The 27,273-nt window shown below is 50.2% G+C and overlaps 1 protein-coding gene across 3 annotated transcripts in view; it reads left to right on the top strand.

Moving 5' to 3' along the window:
- The window catches only part of SCARA3 (scavenger receptor class A member 3), a 39,378-nt gene extending 13,447 nt beyond the window's left edge, over positions 1-25,931 (top strand). For 2 of the 3 annotated variants that reach the window (XM_036856129.1, XM_036856127.1), the window contains 5 exons: positions 4,951-5,052; positions 6,274-6,393; positions 7,708-7,806; positions 8,793-9,836; positions 24,227-25,931. In XM_036856129.1, the coding sequence (XP_036712024.1) occupies positions 4,951-5,052; positions 6,274-6,393; positions 7,708-7,806; positions 8,793-9,836; positions 24,227-24,678 (1,817 nt within the window). In that variant the 3' untranslated portion in view covers positions 24,679-25,931. Of the gene's footprint in view, positions 1-4,950; positions 5,053-5,954; positions 6,135-6,273; positions 6,394-7,707; positions 7,807-8,792; positions 9,837-24,226 lie in introns of those variants that run through there. The other variant, XM_036856130.1, reaches the window with a different exon arrangement.
- Positions 25,932-27,273: the final 1,342 nt, after the last annotated feature.

The raw sequence follows: 27,273 nt of genomic DNA, 5'->3' as shown, positions 1-27,273 counted from the left end.
TTGCCTATGAGAGTGGTACTTTCGACTCTAAAGTTTATAGCATCCGTTGTGAAGATTGCCCGAAGGCAAGATCCAACCCTTCATCACTTTAAAAAAGGGAACAAAGAAAAACAAAAATTGGAGCTTCTACTTCGAGCATTACCAACTTAAAATATTCCTGGGTTATAAAGTTTAAGTGCCTGATAAACTACAAGCAAACTGCTAAATGCATAGCTAGAGCGGAAAGAAAACAGGGGAAATCCCTAGGGACCAAGCCAAAAAAAAACCCTTAAAATTAGGAACTGAAACCAAACGAGTCCACAAATGCAGGAGCTGGATGTTAGGAATCTCTAGTCTTGGGTGCAGGAGGAGACAAGGCTGTGAGAGGCCCAAGGGGCACCTGTGGACCTTTGCTGAACCAAAGACCTCCCAGCATAAAAATCCAACCCTAGAAGATGCTGCTTCCAGGTGCTGTCACCCTGGGACAGCCATTCTGGTTGAGGTTATTTAGTTTTTTTGGCCCCAGTGTTTTCTGATGGGCCATGGTCTTCCTACTGTTTGGTCAGCGCCCAAACCTGTGGTTAACGATCTTGAGTCTCATCCCAGCCAGTCTGCTCCTTGAAAAGGGGGGAGGGGAAGGGGAAAGAGGCTAGATGCGAAATCTACCTGCTAGAGAGCTGACAAGGCAATGGGATATCTCCAGACAGTCCGCGTGAGGGGAAAGCGGCGGTGCTGGGTTAACACAGGCTTGCCCTCAACTGGTCTGGGGATCTAGTATATATTCTATGTGCACACTTGGGTGATCCAATCTTAGGAATCAAACCGCAGTGGTCCCAGATCGGTAGCTCCCCTGGCACCTGGCAAAAGTCTAGGAAATGCCCTCTGGAAGAAAGAGTCTTGAACACGGACCCCTCAGGATCCACTGTTTAATCAGGGGCTACAATATGAATGCCCTTCCACACCTCCCCACCCTCTCCCTCCCCCTGGAGTGCATTATGGTGGCCCCAAAGCTGTGCACACACAAGCTTTAACAATTTTCGGAAATAAATATATCGAAACATCTGCAAGACACATGATGATAGGTTATGTTCTCATCAAAACCTTCTGTGAAAAGAAAAATCAACAGTTCAACAGAAAAATGGGCAAAGGCTACATATAGTTAATTCATGGAAAGGCATGGTTAGTAAGCACTTGAAAATGTTCCATTTCACTAATAATTCTTAAATGTGCAAAATAAAATACGGAGATTCTTTGAGTTAAACTCATAAAGACATTTATTTTTTATGAGACTCATTGTGGGAGGGACTAGTATATCAGTATATATTCATATGCTATGTGGGTAGAAGTGTAATTTGTATGCCCTTCCTAGGTGTCAGTCTGTTCATTTGTTTCCAGAACATTAAAATGTTCTTACAATCTGATCCAGTCAATTCACTTTTAGAGAACTGTCTAAAGAAAGTCCTATATGTGCATAACATTTTACGTATAAGGATTTTCACTGCAGTATTATTCATACACACACTTATTGCATATGCACACAAACACATAATTTTTTTCTGAAGCTCTTGAGGGTAAGTTACATACATCATGGTTCTTTACTTCTGAAATTTCTGTGTGGATTTCCTAAGAACAGGAATATGATCAGGGTACAATTATGAACTTCATGAATGTGCTTCAATTCTTTATCTAATATACCATATGTATTCCGATGTTCGTTGATCAAATAATAACCTCGATGGATTTTCTTTTCCCTCTAGCACAGGCTCTAGCTTAACATTAAGGATTGCATTTGGTTGTCATGTCTCTTCACCTTTCACTGTCTTTTTTGACTCTAATATTTTTGAAAAATACAGCACCCCCCCAACTTTTAAAAATACAATGCTTACATTGTGTTTTTCTCATGTTTCCTCATGATTCGATCGTGGTTATGCACTCTTGGCCAGCAAGTTACGTAAATGATGGTGTGTGCTGGTCAGCGTTGCCTGATTTCCCCACTATATAATTACTGGGTTTTTTCCTCCCTTGCAACTAATAAGTAGTCTGTAAGCAGACAGTTTAAGGCCATGAGTAAAGGCTTACACGTAAGCATACATATATGCTGTTCTTCATCAAAATTTTCCCAAGAGGTGGCATCCACTGATGGTTCTTGCCTGATCTGGTCTTTACCGTGATGACTGCAGAGTGCTGATCTCCCAACTCCAGCAGTAAGAAGAGCCCTCCCTTCTCCCTACCTGTCTGTCTGTCTATCATTGGTATGGATTCCTGTTTTTTCAATGACTTGTAATTTCATTATTATACTTAATTATTTTAGTGCTCAAATTGTTCCAGATTTGGCCAGTGGGGGCATCTTCAGGCTGGTTTCTATTTCTTTTTGATATGTCCTTATCATTTTTTTTTTTGAGCATTCCCTTAATTTCTGAAATAGCAAGATGTTCTAGATTCATCTTCTACCTACCCTCTGCCCCAACCCTAGAATCAGCCATTTCTTTAAGAAGCCCGGGTTCTTTTTAGTGGGAAATGGTATTAGAGACCAACATCTGGATTGCTAGGGGTGTTCAGTGATATTTTGGTTTCTTTGTTTCCTGGACCTTTCAACAAACAAAGTTATATGCATACACATAGCTACAAATATAGATGCATCTATACATATATATGAACATAAATAAATATGTACACACATAAACATATTTTAGAAATTACTGATTCCCACTGATACCTTCAAATTTCAGTCCAGCTCCAAGGGGTTCTTATTTGTCTCTCCCATTGTATATTTCTGTATCCCTTTTCTCACAGTGAGAACCCTGGGTCCAAACCACATCAATGCATTTACTCTATTTGCTGAATCTTGAATTAATGTAAAATAAGTTCAGAATTGCTTTACCCATGCTACACCAAGAAATAAAATTGCTTTAAAAGTTCAAGATTTGTTTGCACTTCTTCCCCAATCCTACATTATCACATCCTAGACTGAGATTACAGAGTCCAAACTGTGTCATAATTTACTTAGATTAGTTCCTCTTTCCTTTTTTTCCCCACTTAGTATGTTTATTGTATTCATTCAAGCAAGCAAGGCTTATTTGGTTCCAAGTATTTTTTATTAATAAAATTGAATTTTTTGAATATGTAAAATATTAACATGTTTTCAGCAGTCAAACTATACAAAAAACTATATTCAGAGAACTGTGACTCCTTCGTATATCCCTTTCCCCCACCCCTTCCCTTGTAGAAAACAACTTCATTGTTTTTCGGTTTACTCTTCCTGTTTATCTTCTTTAAACGATAAGCAGATACATGCGTGTTTTCTTATTTTCCCTTCTTTCTTACAAAAAAGTGACATACCATATGTGCTCCTTTGCTGTTTTCATTTAATATCTCCTGGAAATGACTCCACATCGGTTAATAGAGATTTCCTTATTCATTTGTGTAGTTGCACTGAGCCCCATTGCGTGTATACATACCATCGTATGTTAACCAATCTCCTATATTGTACGTTTAGATAGTTCCCAAATTTTGTAATTACAAGTAATCCTGTAATGAATAACCTTGTCACATATATTTTCAGATTGTTGGAGGTCTATATTCTGGACAAATTCATAAAAGTGTGATTGCTGTGTTGAAGGGTAAATGCATCTGCTAAGCGCCCTCTCCACAAGCTTGGGGCCATTTTGCATTCAGACCCCAACTCCCCCCACCACCTAGGCCAACAACATGTATTGTCCTCTGCATCTTTGTCAATCGAATGGGTGAGAAATATTATCACAGTGTAGTTTTAAGTTGCATTTATCTTATGAGTAAAGTTGAACGTCTTTTAAATTATTCAGGGGCCATTTTTATATCTCTTTTTGTAATTGCCTGTTCGGGTCTTTTATTCATTTTTCTGTAGGATTTTTGGTCCTTTATTTCCTCAATTTTTAAAAGCTCTTTATAAATTTGGTATATTAGCTCTTCATCTGTGATGTATGTTGTGGATATTTTCTCCCTGTTTGTCATTTGCTTTTATGGCCGTGCAAAAGTGTTGTTTTACTAGCATGTAGTCAAATGTATTGATCTTTTCTTTTATTGCCTCTGGATGTTCAGACGTAGCTTAAAAAGTCCCCCCACCAACTATCTCCCAAGCAATTTCATTGTCATCATAAGCTTGCACCCCGACTTCCCAGCACAAAAGCCCTGGTCAGCTCGATGCAGACCACCTCATTTCTCAAACACCCACTTGGGGGTCCGGCTCATTCTGCCAATATTGGACATCTTTCTTCTGGTCATTCATAAAAAGACCAGATCTTGTAAGGAGGAAGGGATATGCAGTGTCTAGGGGAATGGGAGCAATCTTCGGAATGAGGGAATACATCACTTAGGTCCCAGGGAACGAGCATGGAATCAGCCTTCCCGCATGAGATCTGTTCCTGCCACGGTCCCTTCCACCCCCTGGCACGTCCTGCACAAGGCAATGTGTGAGGCAGAGGCTGTGCCCATCCCGTGTCCTCACACCGCCAGCTCCTCCTCTCCGAAGCCCCCCAGCTGGGCTGGACGCAGAGTCTTGGTGGGGACTGTGCTGGGGCCAGATTCGCCCTTGTCCCTGCAGAAGCAGAATCCTGCTTCCGTTACAACCTGTCAGGGAATGGAAGGGTCCTGAGCCAGATCAAGCAAGCTCTTCTTACTCCACCCCAGGGGTCTGAGCAAGGCACAGATAGAGAAGGCACCTGGCCTGGCCTGTGTGTCTTTACCAGTTTGCCAGAGATCATGAACTCTCCTCCCCCAGAGGTGTTGGGACTTCCCAGTTCCTCAGCCACTTGTTTCTGACCTCCATCCTTCTTTGCTCTGCTTGCTGTCAGGTCACCTGGAGCTCAGGTGGGCTGACTTGGACCCAGGGGCGGGGGTGGGCGCGGGGTGTGGGGACAGTAAAAGAATGGGGCAGCTGGAGAGGGGTGGATGTGACTCCCCAGCCTGGGTCTGACAGCTCTGGCTCCATCACAGTGAGGTCGGCCGCCGGCGACGGAGATGCGCTGTGTGTCACGGAGGAGGAGCTGGCAGCTGACGACGACGCGGACATGCCGTCCTTCCCGTGCACGCAGGAGGGTAAGGGCTCCGGGCTGACCCCAGGCTGGGGAGAGACTTGTCTGTCCGCATGGCTTCAAAGTCCTGGCTGTCCCTTCCCCGCTGCTCCCCGGAAGCACTGCATGGGCCCGGGTTATGCGGTACAGATGAAGTCAGAGTTTGACACACGTGACATCTGTCTCCAGGGCTCCTCCTCAGACCTGTCCGGGACCATCTCCCCCAGGGCCTCTCTTCCAGCTGGCCCAGAACTGTCCCCTTCGTTGTATCCCATGCCCATCAAGTGGCCCGTCCTTCTCAGGCCCACAGGACCAGCTTGGCATGTGGCTGATCTGAGACACCAACGCCCTCTGAACTGTTACTTGCAGTAGGGCTTCTTGGTGGGTTTCAGTATAGGTTAGAGCAGCTGTTCTCAATCTTGGCTGTGCATTGTAACCACCCAGGGATGCCTGAGACCGACCCTTAGAAATTCTGACCTCTTTCGGTCTGGAGCGTGGACGCGCATCAGGGTATTTAAACATTCCTGGTACTCATCATGTGCAGCTGAAGTTGAATCCGTCTTAGAACTTTCACAGCTGGGAGCATCACAGCTTTCCCGCTGGCCACTGGCCACCTCCCAGAGCCGCCAGGAACACCTTCTTCCAACCTTCCTCTATAACAAGGACCAACTGATACACTGGAATCATCCGTTTGGCTTCCAGGAGAACTTCTGGTTACCTGCAAAGTTTGGGGACCAACCTTCTGGTTGGCCTGGGACTGAGGGGTTTCCCAAGATGTGTGACTTACAGCTTTAAAGCTGAGACAGTCTTGGCAAACCATCCTGGTTTGCCCAATAGCAAGGAGTTCCCAGAACAGAAGACTCTCAGTGCTAACAAGTCCAGGAAAGTCCTAGGCAAACTGGGAGGAGTTGGTCACCCAACGGTGAGACGAGGCTGGCTGCCCTGGGGGACGGCTGATGTTTCGGGAAGAGGTGCTTTCCTGCACCATGGGCTGAATGACGATGCCACGGAGACAGAATGATGGTGTGATGGGCGTGTACTTTGAAGATCCTGACTGTGGTCTTGCCTATTCGCAAAAGCTCTAGGACCTCCAGAAAAGGCAGTGAAGTGGGTAGAGGTGAGGATCCAGGACAGCTCCCTTTCGGAGGCTGGTTCAAAATGGGATGAGACAGGCCAGAGCAGGAGAACTGACCCTTTAGCCGCGGCCTCTGCCACCGGCCTCTTTTTTGTCCCCCCCTCTCCACAGGCCGGCCGGGGCCCCGCTGCAGCCGCTGCCAGAAGAACCTGTCTTTGCACACATCGGTGCGGATCCTTTACCTCTTCCTGGCCCTCCTCCTGGTGACTGTGGCCGTGCTGGCCTCTCTGGGTGAGTGCAGGCTGCCAGCAGCAACCCGCTAGTCCGGGGCTCTCCACCCCGGGCTGCGGGGGAGTTTCTCATCAGGGCTCCTTTCAGTGCCAAAACCCCCTACAAAGACAAACACAGATCTCTGTGGCTCACGGACCAGAACCAGCATCTTCCTGACTAGGGGCTCTTAGTGCCTGATTCAAACTGCAAAGATTAGCTCGTAACTTCTGGTCAATAATTAGCTGTATGGCCTTGAGCAAGGCACTTCCCCTCTCAGGACCTCTGTTTTCCTGCTGGTAAATGAGAGGCTAGGACTAGACAGTAGTTCTCAGTTTCAGCCCCATATTAGAATCATCTGGGAGCTGTAAAAAAAATATGGATGCCTGGGCGCCCCCCCGCCTTGGATAATGGAATTAATTCAGTAGTTAAGCTCTTCAGATGATTCTGGTGTACACTCAGGGTTGAAATCACCAGATCGGACAATGTCTAAGCCCTTTCCATGGCCTTTGTGTTTCTCAAAGTGAGGCTGGATGTGTACCTGCGTCAGGGTTGCCCCCAGGATTTGTTAAAATGCAGATTCCTGGGTCTCCCTCAGACCTACTAAGCCAGGGTCCTGCTGGCGAGGCGCAGGGATCTGAAGTTTGGTGGTTCTCATACCCTCAGCAGTTTGTATGACTGTGGTGGCTGACCCAGGTGATGGCGTGCTGCCAGTTTCAGGTAACTTCCGCCTTCTGGATACTAACACAATTTATGTTTAAAAAGTGAAAACAAGTTTGAAAGTTTCTTACTGCAATCTCATTCCATTCTTAGCTTCAGATTTTAAAAAAAAAGCTTTTTTACTAAGGGAAGCCTGTAGGTTTGTTTGCTCCAATGGACTAGATATTAAAGACAAAGCTGGGACTCAGGTGAGGCAAAGGAGGCACGGAGATGGATAGGATTAAGAATCATTTTTATTTTTATATTTCTTTCTTATTTGTCCCCATTCTACCCTGTGGTCAGGTCCTAGTTCTAAAATCTAAGCGGGGTGGAAATTAGATATGTATATGTATAATTTAGGTACTATTATATATTCTAATATGTACATATATACCCACATATGTATAAACACATATATACACTTAAGGGAGATATATAAAAAGATTATATCTATCTATGTCTATAGATATACAGGTACACAAGTATATATTTTTAAGAGATGTGTGACAGACTCTGGCCATTGAGAAGCCCCACAGAAGAGTGAATGGTTTTGGCCGCAGAGGGGCTGATAAAAATGTCTTCTCAACAAACGACTGCTGTTTCTCTAAGACCCTTTTCTCATCTCTGTTTCCCCTGCAGTTTTCAGGAAAGTGGACTCTCTCTCAGAAGACATCTCCCTGGCCCAGGCTCTTTATGACAAGAAGCTTGTGTCTATGCAGGAAAATCTCCAAGGGCTGGGTGAGTGTCCAGTGTCCAGATGTGCTAATGACCGTGACAGAAGGCCGATATTACTTGACGGGAGGTGGGGGGGCAGGGTTCCCCCCATGCCATGGTGCCCCGGAGCAGGGCAGCCTTCACCAAGCTTCAAGGCACGAGGGAAAGACAGCCATGGCTCCCGGCCTCCCTGTCCAGCTGGAGAGCATCCAGCCAACGAGGGCTGCTGCCCTGGGATGCACCCAGGAATGGGGCTGGGGGTTCTGTGAGTGGCATGGATCTAGCCAGAGCCTCCAGGTAGAGGAGCAAGCCGAAGACAGTCCACTCGCCAAATATCTTCACGTATCTGAAATTATTTTTAAGATCTTCCCTATGCTCTTGACAAGTCGGCCCTTTCCTCATCACTGCCTTAAAGTTTGCACAATTTGCTATCTCTTTATCTCTTGCTTTCACAAGGGACGTTCTCGTTCTGAGAATGAGACAGAAGGAGCCATAAGAGAAGGGTTTAGAGGGGGTCTGCTTGGTGGGAAGAGAAAGTCCTATTCTGCCACTAATTAGCTGAGTGACATTTGGCAAGTCACTTTTCTGAGACTCGTTTCTCATCAGTCGCGGGGGGAAACTATCCCTGTATCCTCTTCTCCACGAGCTTGTGACAGGCTCAAATAAGCACAAATATTAAAATGTGGGGAGACATTTTAAGAATAAAATGTAAATGGGAGGTTCTTGGCAACCTCAGAGAAGTTATGAAGATACATAGTCTCAAGAATTTGGTGGTGAGATGGAGAAAATATCCTAAAGCCTACATTTCAGGTCAGAGTAAAGTCATTTGGTAGAAATAAGATTGCATAGAGGTGGCAAGACTTTTCCAAAAAGGATTTCATAGCAGGTCTTAGGAAAGGAAGAGGGTTAGGAAAGCCACTTGCCAATTCATTATGCTCTGAAATATTAAAGAAGCAACCTTTGTCCCGTGATCCTTCAGCAACTCAAAATGTTGTCCCTTTCTCCTGAAGAGCTGAAAGCCCCGAACAACTGCTCTTTCTGCCATGAGGCTGGGCAGCTGGGGCAAGAGATCAGAAAGCTGCAGGCGGAGCTGGAGGGAATTCAGAAGATGCTTCTGGCTCAGGAGGTCCAGCTGGACCAGACCTCCCAGACCCACGAACTGCTCTCCACCACCAGCGGTCAGATCTCCCAGGAGATGGGCAATTGCTCCTTCTCCATCCACCAGATCAACCAGTCGCTGGGGCTCTTCCTGGCCCAGGTGAGAGGCTGGCAGGCCACCACAGCCGGCCTGGACCTCTCTCTGAAGGACCTCACCCAGGAGTGCTACAACGTCAAGGCTGCGATGCACCAGATCAACTTCACCGTGGGGCAGACTTCTGAGTGGATCCACGGGATCCGGCGGAAGACAGATGAGGAGACCCTGACCCTCCAGAAGATGATCGCCGACTGGCAGAACTACTCGCGGCTCTCCAGCAGCCTGCGCACCACCTCGGCCAAGACGGCAGAAGCGGTCAAGAGCCTCCAGGCCACCCTGGGGGCCTCCTCCCAGCGCATCAGCCAGAATTCTGAGAGTATGCACGACCTGGTGCTGCAGGTCATGGGCTTGCAGCTGCAGCTGGATAACATCTCGTCCTTCCTGGATGACCACGAGGAGAACATGCACGACCTGCAGTACCACACCCACTACGCCCAGAACCGCACGGTGGAGAGGTTCGAGACGCTGGAAGGACGCATGGCTTCCCATGAGATCGAGATCGGCACCATCTTCACCAACATCAACGCCACTGACAGCCACGTGTACAGCATGCTCAAGTACCTGGATGACGTGCGGCTCTCCTGCACGCTGGGCTTTCACACCCAGGCCGAGGAGCTCTACTACCTGAACAAGACCGTCTCCCTCATGCTGGCCACCACCGACCTGCTCCGGGAGCGCTTCGGCCTGCTCAGCGCCCGCCTGGACTTCAGCGTCCGCAACCTGTCCATGGTCATGGAGGAGATGAAGGCCGTGGACACGCAGCACGGGGAGATCCTGCGCAACGTCACCATCCTACGAGGTGAGAGCCAGATCTGGGCCGGGCTGCCGGGGAGCCCCCAGAGGGCCTCGGTGACCTTGGGAAGCACAGAAGGACCTGGTTTTGGGCAAAAATCTCGGTGGGTTGATACAATCCTGCAGCAAATTCCTGGGGTGACTGGCAGCTTTTACGTCCTTGCCAACCTCTTTTGGAAAAGTGTATGGCTCCTCACTTTGCCCGACATACAAATTTGGATTTTTATGTGTGGATCTGCTTAATTGGGCCCACAGAGAGATACAGGTAGAGCTCATCTTTCGGAAACTCTGTCTCCTTTTGTTTTCTCCCTTCCCACCCCCTTATTGGTGCTCTCAACCATCTGCCCTTCAGATGCCTGTCACTCTGATGCCCTCTTCTCCTCCCTTCTCACCCCTGTCTTAGGCAGAGTTCTTCAGAGATATAGGAGAGAGAGAGAGATTATAAGGAATTGGCTCATGTGATTTTGGAGGCTGGCAAGTCCAAAATCTGCACAGCTGATGTCCTAGTTCAACTCAGAAGGCTGGAAGCTGCTGTAGAACCAGGAAGAGGCAGTGTGCCAGTTGAAGGCTGTCAGGCTGGAGGATGCTTTGTTACTTAGGGGAGGGTCAGCCTTTGGTTCTATTCAGGCTTCAACTGATTAAGTGAGGCCCACCCACATTGAGGAGGGCAATCTGCTTTACTCAGTACCGATTTTTTTTTTAACTTTTTATTTTTTATTGGAGTAGAGTTGATTAACAATTTTGTGTTAGCTTCAGGTGTACAGCAAAGTGATTCAGTTATACATATACATGTATCTATTCTTTTTCAAATTCTTTCCCCATTTAGGTTGTTACATAATGTTGAGCAGAGTTCCTACTCAGTACTGATTTAAATGTTGATTTCATCCATAAACACAATGGAGACACACCCAGAATAACGTTTGGCCAAATATCTGGGTACCCCGTGGCCCAGTCAGGTTGACACATAAAAATGAACTGTCACAAGTGCATCCCTCATCAACCTGACACGCATGCACATCTCCTTAAATCATACTTAATCTCCAAATGAAGAAAGTAACAAGGTCATAATTCTGCCTAATATACATGATATAACGATCCTGAGAATAACCCAAAATGCACTAACCCCTTCTCCAGAAGAGGAGGTAAAGTCCTTGAGTGATGTTTACTCTTCTTAATATCCCATAACTTAAATATTATGATATAAAGTTAACAATATTTAAATACTGTGGTATAAAGTCAATACATTTTGTATTTTTTGTTACATGGTAAGGGGATAAGAGAGGGAATAAAACAAAGATATATATACATATATGTCAACATATAATCATAACACAATGAGGAAATACTCTTGACAATTACAGTCCTCGCTCATGAAATTGGTCAGACAGTCACAGCTAGTGACTTCTTCCACTACCCATTCCGTATTCCCTTTGCCTTCAGCAAGCACCTCAGCTGGTTGTGCTTCTTTACCTGGTAGGGTGACCCAAACCTTCATTCCTGAAGGGCCATTAGTAGTCCTGCCTTGATTGGGTTGTTGTAATTCTCCATTGACCTTAATCCCAGGACATGGTAATACTGAGAGACGCCCTAAGTGATCTCCTAGATTCCAGACATGTTCTTTCTTACCTCCATTGTGGAGAAGTAGTCTGATTTCTCCTTGTCAGTCAGGGTCAATCATCCCAGTCAGCACAGTAACTTCTTTGCCTGTTATTTCAGAGGCATGAGGAGCCCAAAGTGAGCAGGCAACAGTCTTAACTTCCAGTTCAATGGAATCGTATCTCCTGGCAGAAATATTTCCCTTTGGAACTAAGATCACTAAGCCAGCAGGGCATAAGTTTCTGGGAACAAGAAGCAAAAGATTTGCTAGTGGGGCACTAGGGTTAATAGTGAGTGGTGGCTTCCCATTTCCCCTTCTTGATCCTTGGACCCATGAGTCCTGGCTGTAAGAGAAAGAGCACCATGTTTTTGTTGCTGATTCAGAGCATATACAGCCCTGCAAGGTATTAACCACAGAACGGGCACTGTAACTGAGTCTTCAAAAGGCCATTTCACCCTTCTATCCAGCCAGCTGCTTCAAGACGGTGGGGGACATGGTAACGCCGGTGAATCTTATGATCATGGGCCCATTGCTGCGCTTCATTTGCTGTGAAATGAGTTCCTTGATCAGAAACAATGCTGTGTGGAATACCGTGTATAATGCATTCTGCAAGTACATGGCTGGTATTTTTGGTGAAGCATTACATGCAGGGAAGGCACTTCTATATCCAGAATAAGTGTCTGAACCAGTAAGAACAAAACACTGCATGATGGAAGTGGTCCAATGTAATCAACCTGCCACCAGGTAGCTGTCTGACCACCCTGGGGAATGGTGCCATATTGGGGATTCATTGCTGGTCCCTGCTGTTGGCAGATTGGGTGCTCAGCAGTGGCTGTAGCCAGGTCAGCCTTGGGGACTGGAAGTCCATCCGTGTTGCTGAACCCATGCATAAGCTCCGTCCTTGCCATTTTGTTCATGAGCCCATTGGTTGATGACAGGGGTGGCTGGAGAAGAAGCCTGACTGGAATCCATAGCACAAGTCCTCCTCTTCACTTGATTATTAAAATCCTCCTCTGCTGATATCACCTTTGGTGAGCACTCACATAGGACGCCATGAGATGGACCTCAGCTAAAGCTCCATTGATCACCTGACCGCCATAAGTCCCTACTCTGACTGGTGCGTCACAGTGATGGTTGGGTCTCCTGGAATCAGTGTCAGATCAGAGCTTGTGTCCAGTGGTGCCTGAAAGTTCTGATTATTTCCTCTTGCTCAATGCACAGTTATCCTGGCAAAAGACCATAGGGCCCTTTGGGGAAGGCTGGAAAAATGATTAGTAGTAAATATTGTTGGTAGTGTACGAGGGTCCTTCCTCGAGGGGACCTGGCCTCTTCATTCAAGGGGTTCTGAGTCTGTAAAGTGGCTCAAGTCTGAGAACTGGTTGGGGGTTATGACAGTCTGTTTTAATGATTCAAGTTAGACTCTTGTTCACTTGACCTAGAACTTTTCTGCTTACACAGAACAAGTAAGAATTAGTAGGCTTCCTGTCTATTTCACTTCTAGGAACCCCATGATGAGCTAGCCAATGCCATCAGTCTGCAGGACTCAGGGCATTCTGATTGCGGCATTGACCCTGCTGTCCATCACAGGGACCACGCCCTCCTTGCCTTAGGGGCTTGAGTGCCGCCACTGGTCCCTGCCACCACGGATCAAATCACTCTCATTGTGGTTACGTTTCCCAATTCCGTGACTGCAGTTCCCTCTGTGAAGTCTGGCCCGCAGAGAAGAGCCAGGGATGCCAGGGCTTCCCTCTCAAATTTATCTCTCACAGTCGTGGTGAAAGGCATGTCTTCTGGACCTTCCCAGGGTGGGTGAGTGAGTAGGTTTCATATGACAAACTCACTCTAACATTCCAGTCTCCCTAAGTCATGGAATCCCTTTCTCTACATTAAACCAAAGCAGGTCTGGCAATTCTAATTCACTCACTGTGGGTCTCCTTTTGGCCATATTTCAGCCAAGCAACGAAGCAAACTGTTAGAGCCCTTTCTTCCTCCCCAAGATGCAAAGTTAGATGCAGAATCCCTGCTTAGTGAGCCCGTGGCAATAAACGCCGCCTGATCCAACTTTACGTTCCTTCCACGATTTATCCCACAGCCTTAATACCCATCCCCACATGTGCGGCCCGGGTTTCTATCTGCAGGAGTTAGAACACCCAGAGGGTAGTACACCTCCTCACGGGTCACACTTTGTACCTCACCTGTAGGGGCTGCTGGGACTTGAGTCTGCTCATAGGTCTAGAAGCCAAGAGGGGTGGTGGGGTTGACACTGAGGAGAACCAGCAGTGTCTTGCTTGTCAGCTGCCTCAGGGGCGGTCATTACCCTTTCCTCAGGTAACGCAGGGTTAATACCCTGGGATGGGGGTGGAGAGGCATCAGAATTTAGGGTTCAAGGTCCGCAGCTCCATCAGGGTCTTCCCACACACCCCCCCATTCCAACTTACAGGATCCCATTCCTTCCCAGTCCGTGTCCTTGCTTTAGCAGGAGACACCCTGGGAGGCTGGGAGTTCAACTCGCATTGTAATTCAGCCAGTCACAGGGGGAGATGGCGGGTCTGATTTTCAGCACTCTCAGCCCTGTGGCTACAGGGGGGAAGGGTCTCCTTCAGGGCAAACATAGAAGGTTTCAGGTCATTTATGGGGCCTTTGAGCTAGGAATTCAAATCCCTGAGCTCATCCTTTTCTTTCCCCACTTTGTCCAGTAACATTAGAAACAACCAGCCAATCTCATCATACTTGTTATTTTGACCAAAATGTTCAAAGGTATAATATACATGGTTGCCTAGATCCTTGCTTAGGCGTCTCCATTATTTTGGGTATCTCTATTGCCAGGGATTCTTAGGCTGCTTTTACTACTGGATAGAGAGTCCTGAGCATCTTTAAATCTAATCATATTAGAGAGCCAGTTCCAGAAACCCCAGACCAAATCAGAAAACTCACCTTTAAAATTCTGTTCACCTGGAATCATTCTTGGTACCAAAATCTGTATTAGCATTCTCCAGAGAAACAAAACCAGCCAACAAGATGTATATTTATGCTGTGTCCAGTAGGCTCTCTGGAGAGAGAGATTGATGTATTATAAAGAATTGAAGGTATTGGCTCACATAGGTATAAAAGCCAGCAAGTCCCAGGATCTGCAGGGTGAGTCAGCAAGCAGAAGGGCCAGGAGAGAGGATGCTTTAATTCCAGCCTGAGTCCAAAGGTCTGAGACCCAGAGAGCTGGTGGTGTAGTTGCAGTCTGAAGGCCAGCAGTCTCAAGACCCAGGAAGAGCTGATGCTTTAGTTCGAATCCAAAGGCAAGAGGAAGCTGGTGTCCCAGTTTGAAGCAGTCAGGCGGGAGGAGCTCCCTCTTACTCAGCCTTTTTGTTCTATTCAGGCCTTCAACTGATTGGATGAGGCCCACCCACACTGGGGAAAGCAACTTGCTTTACTTGGTCCACCAACTCAAATGCTAATCTTGTCCAAAACCCCCTCACAGACACACCCAGAATGATGTTGCACCCATGTCGGCTGAAAAAAATGCACAATCTTAACGTTGAGAATGATGTTTTATTCAGCAGCTATACCGAGGACTTAAGCCCAGGAGACAGTCTCTCAGATAGCTCTAGGGGACTGTTCCGAAGAGTTAAGGGAAGGGCCAGCATATATAGGAGTTTTTGCCAAAAAATCCAGGTAGTTGAACATCAGAAGATTACTCCTAATTAAAGAAAACCAGACATCTCAAGTTAATGATTTCAGCACTCCTCTATGTATGGGAAGATGCAAGAGTCTGGGCTTAATGAAATTATTCCTTTGATAGGCACCTTCACTATCTTGGGCCAATATCCTGGTTTTTTCCATCCTGAGTCCTCTCAGCGTGCACTGTCAAGGGTGACTGCAAGTGACTGATGGCTTGATGGTCACAACATCCTTTGTTTACTGATACGGCAGGCGACATTCTTTGTCCACACCAACTATCAGGGCTCCCCCGGCCCAGTCCGATCGACACATGAAATTGACCACCAGAGGTGACATCAGAAATGAGGCCTGAGAACAGGGGAGAAAGTCAGGTAGAGCAGGGTTGGCAAGGATGAGCAGAGGAGCTCCAGGTGGAGGAGCAAACATGCAGAGACCCTGGGCACATGCGTCATCGCCTTTATATTCCCATGGTCCCTGAAACCGAAGAACCGGCTGCCGGGTGAGGTCTAGTCAAGCTCGCGCAGCTCGCAAGGAAGGGAAATGGGATTCAGATGCAAGGTGGTTCAGATCCAGTGTTGTGCGAGCTGCCTTGAGTGGCCTTCTCCTCCAAAGTCACCTAAGACCCGCATTCCTCTAAAAGCACCTGAGCAAACGACAGATGCTCCTTGCTGACGGCACGGGCTTCCTGGTGGAGTTTCTGCGCTCTATTCCTGTCTACCGTCTGTCCATTTCCCCAAAAGGGACTGACCTCTTGCTCCCCTTAGGACAGCTCTGCCCTCAGTTTCCCCTTAGATCCCACGTCAAAGGTTGGTTACCCGGCCCACTCTTTCAGTTGACTTGAAATGCTTTATGGCTTCTGCTTATGAGTACTTCATTCTGAAATAAACCCTATGTTAGTCAGCCCGGGCTGCTGTAACAAAGCACCACAGACTGGGGATGCTTAGAACTGAAATCTCTTATCTCACAGCTCTGGAGGCTGGAAGTTTAAAGTCAAGGTGTTGGCAGTGTTGGTTCCTTCTGAGGGTTATGAGGGCAGGATCTATTCCAGGCATTGGCTTGTAGACGGCCATCTTCTCCCTGTGTCTCCTTATAACATCTTCCCTGTGTGTGTCTGTCTCTGTATCCCAGTTTCCCCTTTTTATAAGGACACCAGTCATATTGGATTAGGGGCCACCCTGATGACAACATTTCAACCTGATTATCTCTGTCAAGACCCTGTCTCCACGTGAGGTCGTATTCAGAGTGGGTTAGGATTTCAGCATGTGAATTTTGAGGGAACACAATTCAGCCCATAACAAACACCGTTACCTTTCCGTTTTAGTCCTTCACAGCAATATTTCCAACAGTTTTTCTCCTGGAAAATGGCCCAGAAGACTCCTAATTGGGATTCCATACAGGAATTTGTATGGCTATACTCAGTTTCCTGGACACTTCCCCAGGAAGTACGTGTCTTTGTGGGAAGAATGTTCGAGCTGAAAATATAGCAGCTCTTGGCTCTAGAGAATAGAATAAGTAGCCACTGAGATCTGGAGGTTCTAGAATGTATAGTCACATTTGGGGGGGCCAGAAGTCCGGGCATGATCATTCCGGGAGCTCCAGGAGTCAGGAGGGAGGGCCCCATGACCCCAGACAGCGCTGTTGTCTTCACAGAGCTCAGACTTGGAGCCAACCTCTCTGATTCTCTGGTTCTCTTTAACCATTTGGTTTCAAACCTGTGTTACCTTCATTTTATATCAGTGAGCATTTCTGCTAATATTTGCTTTACTCTAGATTGGTGGTGTTGCAGGGGATGGAGGTGAGGTAAGATCTTGTTTGCCTGTTGTCATATTCTGGCAACAAAGCCAGGTACTGAGTATTTCCTTAGTAACTGAAACAGTCCCACAGTATCTGTGTGACTTCTAGGATGCAATGTTCCAGAGAAGGCATTAGCAGATAGTTCTCGTGGTTCATCCTCTGGTAATCTTGTTGTTCTTAGGTTGCATTCAATCATGACGAAGCCCATTCACGCACTTTGTTTCATTTTAGCCTCACAACATTTTTTTTTTAATTTTTATTTTATATCGGAGTATAGTTGATTAACAATGTTGTGTACGTTTCAGGTGTACAGCAAAGTGATTCAGTTATACATATACGTGTATCTATTCTTTTTCAAATTCTTTTCCCATTTAGGTTATTATAGAATGACGAGCAGAGTTCCCTGTACTATACAGTAGGTCCTTGTTGGTTATCTATTTTAAATATTGCAGTGTGTACATGTCAGTCCCAAACTCCCAATCTGTCCCTCCCCTAGCCTGACAACCTTTGTGGACAAGACGTGTTGCAGGTGTTGGTGTCTTTACTTTACAGAAAGGTGACCTGAGACTGGGAAAGGTTAAGGGATAACTCAAGGTCGCCCTATGATTAAGATCCTGACCCCTTGCCATGGCTCTGAGACGCACACGTCTAGTGCCCAGCCAGAAGAGGAGACACTGAGAGCATGAGCTTGCAGATACCAGAAAGGCATTTCCACTCAGGCCCTGCTTAGGTGTCATGTGTGGGACAGACTGGAAAAGAAGGAAATGGTACCAAGAGTGTTAGTAAGGGAACAATTTGAGGACCTCACTCTAAGTATAACCCAACAATAGTCATGGGACTTTGTATTTGCTCCTGTTCTAATGATGGCAGAGTTCTCATCAAAGAACCTCATCCTAACTGGAGAGCAAGGTGGGACATCTCTTTGAGCTACATTTGACTCTCAGTTCAACCTCTGCATATTTGTTTAAATTGTGTCTTTGGGCAACATTTCTCTTGGTTGTTAAATCACCACATATAAAGTCTCTCACATCTGAAAGAAAATTTCAGGGACAAAACGAACATCCCTTCCTACAGGAACATGTCATTCATTCATTCATTCATTCATTCATAGACAGGTGCTGATAGGCTCTCACGCTGGGGCTGGCAATGAGGTCTCCCTCTGGCTGAAGCCGAGCTGCTCTCCAGAATAAAGGAAGAGGGACAGCAATGGCCACAGCCAGTGTGGAAGGTGCCAAGTGCTGACTGAAGCTCTGGGGCTCTTAAACTGTCTGGGGAAGGAGCCTGGATTCTAATTTGCTGTGGGTCTTTAGGCAGAATCACTTAATCTTTCAGGGCCTCTGGTTTTTTGGGGGTTTTTTGTTTTGTTTTGTTTCATATGTAAATCAATGGATAAGACCAGCTGTTCTCTGAGAATTCTTCCAGCTCTGTGATTAATTCTGAGTCTCCATTTGCCAAACAGAAAGCCTGTGGTACTTCTATAGTGTTTGTGCCTCTCATAGAATGTTTCTTCCTATTCTATAGGAGGATTTCTGTGTGTGTGCTAGACAGTGCCTACCCTAAGACTATCGCTTGGGAACTGGAGCCAAGAAAACATCATTGCTTATTTGCTGAGTGGCCTTGGACAAGGCTCTTGGCTACTTTCTTTCTTTTTAATAAATTTATTTATTTTATTTATTTATTTTTGGCTGCTTTGGGTCTTCGTTGCTGCACGCAGGCTTTCTCTAGTTGCGGCCAGTAGGGGCTACTCTTCGTTGCGGTGTGCTGGCTTCTCATTGCGGTGGCTTCTCTTGTTGTGGAGCACGGGCTCTAAGTGCATGGGCTTCAGTAGTTGTGGCTCTCAGGCTCTAGAACGCAGGCTCAGTAGTCATGGGGCATGGGCTTAGTTGCTCTGCGGCATGTGGGATCTTCCTGGACCAGGGCTCGAACCTGTGTCCCCTGCATTGGCAGGTGGATTCTTAACCACTGCGCCACCAGAGAAGCCGTCTTGGCTACTTTCAATTCAGCTTCTTGATCTGCAAGTAGAAATATAATATCTGCCCTGCCTATATCCCATGGGTAGTTGTGAGTAACAATGTTAACAATAACATAATATAAAATATAAAATATATAAATATATATATAAATATATATAAATATATATATAAAAGGGTGTCCTAATGAAGGAATGATTCTGAACCTAATTCACTTGATGGTGGGCTCCTTGTCTTGCTCATCAGTGCCCAGCACAGTGCCTGACCTTTGGAAAGTTCTCAGGAAACATTTGCTCATTGAGTGCATCAATGAAAGCATGACCACAGGGCAGAAACTGAGGACGAGGGATTACACTTACCAATTCGTTCCCTAAGCACTAACCTCCTTCCTCCTCCCACAGACAGTGTCCAGGAGTTTACATGTTGTGAGGAGAACTTTGAATTATTCTGTGGTTTAGGGCGGAGGAGCTACCTGGAGGGGAGGCGGGGAGGAACATGCCTGCTTGGAGGATTAGTAGGTTCGCTTGTTATTGAGAAGCAAGGGGGATTAATGAAAAGGAGAATTATACCAGCTTCTGTTGGTGCCTGCGAGAGAGCTTACCATGACACCCGGCCTATTTCTGATACGTTCTTACTTCCAGGGCATAGTCCTTGAGGAGTGTTTACAGGGCACTACTACCTATTGGCCTTGAACTCCATTTATTGTTTCCCCAGCCCCACAGGACTGAAGGAATGAAGCCTAATTCTCTGCTCAGGTTCTCCACCGCCTGGTCCTTACCGCAAATGCCCACACAGTTTCCTTTCTTCCTTTTCTCCTGCATCTCAGCCCTGGACCTTGGCAGCCCTGAGCCCCAGCCCCAGTGAAGCTTCTGGAAACCCTACTCAGCTTCTCAGCCTCTCTGCCCAAACCCGTTACTAGTCAGCAAATGCCTTGAGAGGAAAAAGAGGCAAAGAAGGTCTGGCTTTCTTCAATTAGTCTCCCTTCTCCCTGGGATTCTGGCCCTTGATCACTCTCCAGATCTTTCAGAAGGATGTCTTGGCATTCTGTCAAATGATTCTGGTTGTTCTCAGTGGGAGGTTGAGTCTGTACAGATTAATCCATCATAGGCAGACATGGAAATCCACTGGCATTTTTTCAATGCTCCTCAGGTAACAACAGCCAGGATTGAGAGTCCCTGACCCAGGCTGATATTCTCCTTGAACAAAGAGGAGCCTGCAGTCCAAAGAGGGCCAAATGACTTACCCAGCCACCCAGTTTGTTAATATGGGAGCTGGGACTCAGACTCGGGTCCTCTGAAGTGCAGGCTAGTGTGCCTTGCATGGCACCAGGCCACTCTCCCGAGAGCCTCCCCTTCCGTTTCCGGTTCCTCTCCCTTTGTAAGCTGGCACGTTGCTTTGGATTATGAGATGGCCTGCACCCACCCCTCCCCGCCCGTGCACTCCCCCACCCATGGGTGGACAGCGTTGGTACCCCGAGGGCTTGGTGCTTCTGCTCGTTCCCCCCACCCTCTCCCCACTCCCAGTGCAGACCAGGAGCAGCCCACCTACTTGTCCCAGACATGCAGTCAGTTGTGCCTCTGCGCTGATGGGCCGGGATGGCCTAATTACAGCTCAGGGCTTCCTGAGTAATTATGGGCCTTCTTGGGACTCCACAGCGCTCTGTTCCTCTCCCCCGTCTCCCCACCTCGGCCACTGCTGCTCACGTTTCCTCCTTTGTCTCAAATGTGCCCCCGCTGCTCAGAGAAGCATTTAGCTCCCTGCCCCCCACTTTGCCCTTTAGCCCTTCCGATACCCAGATCTTGTTACAGGCTGGGGGACGGGCCTCCTGTTGTGGAGGAGCCCCTGGTCAGCCTCTGCCTGCACCCCTTCCCCCCGTGCTAACCGCTAAACTTTGCTTATTGACTACTTCCTCCCCGGCCAGACCCAGGTCCTGCCAGCTCTCCCCTCTCTGACTGCGTGACTCATGGCTGGCTCTGAAGGGACAGGCAGAGGCTCGGCTCGCCAGAGGAAGACAGTCCTTCAGGTGACCCCTTCCCAGCTCTGTGGGGACCCTCCCCCTCCTCCGAGTGGCACGAGGGCAGGAGGTCCTGGCAGTGGGAGGGGGTCTGGGGACCAGACCAGGAGCCTCTCAGGCCTGGGTTTGCATCCTGTCTCCACCCTTCCTGCTTGGTGATGGTGGGCAAGCCGCCACTCTCTGCACCGCGATTTCTCATCTGTAAAATGGGGCGATGATCTCAATGTACGGTGCTGGGGACGTAGGAGAGACTAGGCAGGCAAACGTTCACTGCTCAGAGAGATGGGATCTTCTATGTGGGAGCCGGGAGCCCTCCCAGTGGCCGTGACCCAAGAGAAGGCAGGTCACAGAGAAGTTAGGGTGAGCTGGGGCCATTGTGGGCGCACCGACACCGAGACAGGGCAGTGAGAGAGGCCAATGCCTGCAACACAGGTCCTGCCCCAGGTGGAGCCACCCCAGCGGATGTCCTCAAGGGCACTGACTGGGAGACCTGCGTGGGTTCTCAGAGACGGGGTCAGCAGCGGCAGTGGAGAGGGAGGTGACCCCTTTCCTGCCAGGCCTCCTTCCACTTGATCTAGGGGCTGCAGCTCCTGGGGAGTGAAGAGGACAGTGCGACCCAGGCTTCTGCTCAAACCGACACCCTGGGCCCGTGGGCACCCAGCCTTCCCCAGCCAGGGAAAGGTACCCAGAGCTTTCCCAGAAAGAGGAGCCCGAGGGGGCTGGAGGGGAGGAGCAAAAGAGAGGCCTTTACTCTCTGCCTTTTCTCCCCCGCTGTTGGCGTAGAAACCATGAGAAATCCTTGCAGCCGCCGTGCCCTTAGGGGCCAGGGAGCAGAGGACGAGCGCCGAAGATGGTGGCTCAGGAAGGATGGGGGTCCCACGGAAGGAGGGAGGGGCTCCCGCTGGATCCGTGGGCGTCCTTGTCCAGATGAGATTTCTCAGGCTTTTCCTGAGTCCAGGCTGGGGATGGGGACCATCCATCCAGGGGACAAGAGTGGAAGCCACAGCCGTGGTTATAGAAAAAGAGAGGAGAACCAGGGAGCTGGGGCAAGCCCTGGGGGTCATGTTCTTAGAGCAGGAGGGACAGAGGCAGGAGGAGGGGTCCTCGTGGAGCCACAGGGCCCTGGGGGACTGTCAAGTGCAGCCTCAATGTTATAGATGGTCTGAGCGCAGATGGGCAGCGACTTGCCCAGCGTCACTCCACGCCCTCTGATTCCCTTCCACTTGCACAGCCTACGGGGGCCTCTCCACCTCCGAATGGCTCTGCTTTTCCAGCCCACACTGGCCCAGGCACCAAGGGCAGAGCTGGGGTGAGGACAGGCGCAGTGGCTTTGCCGGTTCCCGGCCATGCCTGCCGGGCTGGGGGAGGTGGACCCTGCCCGGCGTCGGCCTGTGCCCTCGTTGGGCCGTGTTGTTCTGGCTGCTGTGCTGCGGACACAAGGGCAGGTCAAGCCGCTCCCAGACCCCAGCCAGCCCGTGACGGCGTCCCAGCCGGTGCCGCCGGCAGGCCGCGTGAGCCGAGCCCACGCAGGCCACAGCCCCGCTGTGTGTGGGAGGCGGGCATGGGCAGGAGGTGGCAGGGACCGGCTGGAAGGTTTTTATTGGCCCTGCTGGGGCTGAGTCTGTCTGGGCCCCAGTTTAGATCGTCATTGGAGGATGGGGTTCACTGACTCTCCGCTCCACTTAGAAACACTCCGGGAGGGAGATGAGAGGGGGCACCGAGGTGGGGGAGTGTAGGGGGAGGCTGGGGGCGGGCAGCAGGTAGCCCCGGCCAGGATGGACAGCAGTGGTGTCTGCATTAGCGGGGAGGGGGCCCTGAGGCCGCAGAACTGGGTCACGGCCACTGGGAGGGCTCCCGGCTCCCACGTAGAAGATCCCGTCTCTCTGAGAGGCCCACCGGCTTCTGGTTTCCGCTCAGGGACCCCTGGGGCTATCACGTCACCTCTCTGGGCTTTAGATGCCTCCTCTCTGACAGGGAGGAGTTGGACCAGCTCCCACCGAGCTCAAAAACTCCAGGATTCTGTTACAAAGGGGGATGGTGTAACAGCAGAGTTCTCAGGGAGAGCCGAGTACGGGTGTGAGAATTCACCTCCCAGGCCAGGCCTGGGGGGCAGCCCGTGAGCCGGTGCCGAGACCACTGAAGAAAGCCAGGCTTCTGCGGTGACTTGACCCCGCGGGGGCTAAAGCTGTTCTCCACAATTCCTGTTCTCATTAGGCCAGAGGGTTCTTTTCTTCCGACCCCGGGGCATCCGACGTGCCTTGGCCAGAGTGATGGCCACACTCCGCTCTGTGTCCTCAGGGCTGGTACAGCTCTGAGAGGTGGTGACTCTGACCTACGTGGCAGGTGGGAAGGGCATTAAGGTCATCTGACCCCTGGCTTGAGCGCTAGACTGGGCTCTTTAAGGAAAAGAAGAGTGTCTTCATCCTGGCGTCTCTCCCATGCCCTAGGCCAGAGCTGAGCAGGAGCAGGGGGTCCACAGCTGTTTGGTGAATCATGCTCTTCAAGTGTATACTGAGCTTTCCCTGCCGTGTGCCGGGGCTCCGAGCCCAGGGCAGGGGATGGGAGCCGTGCCCCCCCCCCATCTTCCTGGGGCCCTACAGTCTAGCGGGGTCCACCAGAGAGGTACCAAGGATTTGCTTTCACTGTATTGTGACTTCTCTTTCTATGTGTTAACTAAAAGATTCAGAAAGTAGTAGCTCCAAGAGCTCAGAGAAGATGCTGGAGTAGTCAGGGTGGACTTCCTGGAGGAGCTGCCCTTTCTCTGGGTTGTTGCTGTTCCCACTCACTCACTCACACTGGGAGGGATCCAATTCTCAGGCTTCACTTTCTTGGCTTTCTCCTCCATGTCACCTGACTCCATTCCTGGTCCCAGGTGCCTAAAGGTCACGGGCAAATCCTGGGGTTGGGATGGGCTTGGGGCAGGAGGTCAGGACCCCAGTCAAAGTCCATAATGAGTGTAGGCATCCAGGCCAGTCTCCAGATTAGGACACACGATCCTGGATGGTTGTGGCCTTTGCCCAGAGCTCTCTCAGCCCCCAACCTGAGTGCACGTGTGGAACTACGGCCAAGCCCTGAAGTCAAAACAATGAGTGCCCTCCAGGCGCAGGCCTCATGCCAAATGCCAACGCATGTCAGCTCGGGATGGGCTCACAGCCTGCAGGTGAGATTCTCAGCCCCACTTCACCGGTGGCCAAGCCGACTTAGAGGGTCAAGTCAGTCGGCAGACCTGGGCCCTGTGGCTTTGGACCCTCGGGTGTCACAGTGCCCACTGCCAGGCGTCCACATCACGGGACAGCCTTGGGACACCTGCCCTCCTGGACTGACCTCTCCCCTCTTCTCTCTGACCCTAGGTGCCCCAGGCCCTCCAGGACCGAGAGGACTCAAGGGAGATGTGGGCGTGAAAGGGCCTGTTGGCAGCAGAGGACCAAAAGGAGACCCCGGCAGCTTGGGCCCCCCAGGACCTCAGGGTCCTCAAGGGCAGCCAGGGGACACCGGGCCTGTAGGAGAAACGGGGCCGGTTGGCCTGCGAGGTTTCCCAGGCCTCAAAGGCTTGAAGGGCAGCTTTGGAACTGGAGGCGCAAGTGGACAGCCAGGCCCCAAAGGGGACGTGGGGCCCCCAGGGCCAGAGGGGCCCCCAGGGTCTCCAGGGCCAGAGGGGCCTCAGGGAAAACCGGGGATTGCTGGGAAGATAGGGTCACCAGGCCAGCGGGGGCCCATGGGGCCAAAGGGCGAACCAGGAATTGAGGGTCCCCCAGGCCTCCCTGGGCCCCCAGGCCCACCAGGAAGCCAGAGCCGCTATTGAGGGGCGGCCCAGTCCCGGACACTGCCACGCAGAAGGAGGGGAAGCGTGCTCGGGTGAAAAGAGACCCCCGAAAAGCCGCACCTGCAGACATTGTGGTCCTTTGGTCCCGAAGAGCGTTCCCCCAGGCCTGCCCCTGCACCTCCGGGCTTCCCAGTAGTGACTGTACCGTAGAAAGCAGCCCCTTATACACACACGCACACGCACACGCACATTTCCCTGCTGGCCAGGGGGGCTGACCGGGTTTCCCTGGCTGGGCGGGAGGAGAGGGCAGGAGAAGCCCCCTCTCCTGTGACTGAGCCTGCCAGGGAGGTGGCTACCTCGGGGGAACGGTCTTAACTCTGGCTCTGCATTGGTGACCAGCGCTAGTCTTTCTAGCACCTTCACACCCATCCTAGCTGGCTGGCAGTTCCCTGAGGCTCCCAGGGGTTGAAAAGACCCAGGAAAAGCTTTGCAGGCGATTATGGTTCAAACTCTAGGGACGAGGTGGATTTGGCAACCACAAGACCTTCCCTGTAACCATGGGAGCAGAGGCCCGGGAGCTCACACAGGACAGAGCAGCTCCACCTGGGCCCTGAGCGCTGTGCCCCCAGGAGTGCAGCATTTTTTCCCACATCTCCAGAAAATTCCTCGCTTCATCCTTGCGTCCGCCTCTCAGGAGCATCCCAGAAGGAATCCAAGCAGGAGTTTCATCTGCACCGGGACATTCTCCAGGCCCTGGAATGTTCTGCCAAAGTAGAAGGCCCATTCCGATCCGGGGGGTGACCGCTTTGTGGCAACTGGGGGAGGGCTGACCGCTGGGCCGCTCTCCCTTCCCCCGCCTGCTCTCCTCCTGACCTCACCCCACCGTGACCCAGAGTGGCCCCAAGGCCTCTCTGCACGGGCAGCTCGACCAGATGAGGGGGAGGGGCCACAGCTCCCTTTGATGTCACCGCTCACCCACCTCCATCCTCCTGCGCAGCCAGCAGCACGGAGGACTGGGACATCCCCAGAAGGGCAAACTCGCGGTGAAGCGGCCCCTCCTTTGTGTTCTAACAGATAACGACCACCCCTGGGATCAGGGCTTGCAGCTGTCCCCTCCCCAGCCTGACCCAGAGGCCGGCCCCTCCCCATTCCAGAAGCCTTCCCCCCTTCTTGTAACAGGTGTGCAACTGGCTTGCACTCCCGCTGCCCTCACTGCCGTGTAGTTCTCCTGTCTACATATGATATCATGCCACGTAGTATCACCGACTCAGTAAAGAGCTGTTTCCAGGAGGGAGGTGTCTTCTGGTCCTTTCTGCCTGACCGGGACCGTGATGCCTTCAGGGGCTGCACCTCACCTGGCCTTTGAAGGGGAACCAGTGCACAAGGGGTCCCTTAGATATTCGGTCCCACTGTGGAGTCCAGGTCTGACCCCCTGGCCCTTCACTCTGGAAACACTGAGTTCTGCTGGGAGTTCCCAGTGGTCCTGCAGGGGCCAGGGACCAAGGGTGGCTGAGGGATTACCCCCAGCGAGCAGGAACCCCGTGGAAGCAAGGTGACCTACTAATCTCGCAGCAGGGCCCTAGAGCTCTTGGGCTAGAACGAGATTGGAAAATAAGACAGGACACCTGAGTGATACCCCCTGCTCCCCTGTCTTGTCCCTAAGACAAGGAGATAAAACAGAAAAGGGGGAGGAGACCAGACCTGCCCCAAAGGACCTGGCCCTCCAGGGTCCACAGGAAACAAAGGACAGCTTGGTCCTCTGTGAATCAGCTGGACCTGTTCCAGGAATCAGGGGTGCGTGAAGGGGCTGTGCCCTCGGCTGGCTTTCAAGGCATATGTCTTAGTCCGTTCAGGCTGCTGTAACGGAACACCACAGACTGGGTGACTTCTAAACAGCAGAAGCAGCATAAATGATGAGGCTCATCCACCCTTGTGACCTAATCCCCTCCCAAAGGCCCCCCTCTCCTGAGCCCATCACACTGGGGGTTAGATTTCAACATAGAAATCTGGGGGGCTGGACACAAACATTCAGACTGTGGTAGCATAGTAACCTCATTCGTCAGTGAAACATGGCCTAGTGAAAGCCCTGTGCCTTGTTTTGCTTTTTTACTTTTTTTTGGGGGGGGGGTGGGGGCAGGGGTTGGGGGGAGCATCTTAGTCAGAATTCTCCAGAGAAAGGAAGGCTGAGAAGTGCCATGATCTGCCATCCCCAAGCTGGAGGCCCAGGGGAGCCAATGGAATGGTTCCAGCCCTAGGGCAGAAGACAGACGTCCCAGCTCACACAGTCAGGCAGAGAGAGAATTCTCCCTTCCTCCACCTTTTTGTCCCATTCAGGCCCTCAACAGACTGAAAGGCTACCCATCTGCTGTAGTGAAGGGCCATCTTCTCTACTCAGTGCACCCATTCAAATGCTCACCTAATTCGAATTCTCATCTCTTCCGGAAACACTTTCACCGATACACCTAGAAAAAATGTTTAATCCGACATCTGAGCGTCCCATGGCCTGGTCAAGTCAGCACTTGAAATTAAGCCTCATGGGGTGTTTGGTAGAGGAAGTGAGCACAGAGGTGGAAGGATGGGGATGGGGCCCCGGGGACCATGGCACGAGGCGCCCACCACTTCCTTACTCCCCGT

The sequence above is a fragment of the Balaenoptera musculus genome, chromosome 6 (assembly GCF_009873245.2).
Source record: "Balaenoptera musculus isolate JJ_BM4_2016_0621 chromosome 6, mBalMus1.pri.v3, whole genome shotgun sequence".
NCBI lineage: Eukaryota > Metazoa > Chordata > Mammalia > Artiodactyla > Balaenopteridae > Balaenoptera > Balaenoptera musculus.
Note: the sequence above shows the minus strand (reverse complement) of the source record. Positions and strands in the feature narration are given on the sequence as shown.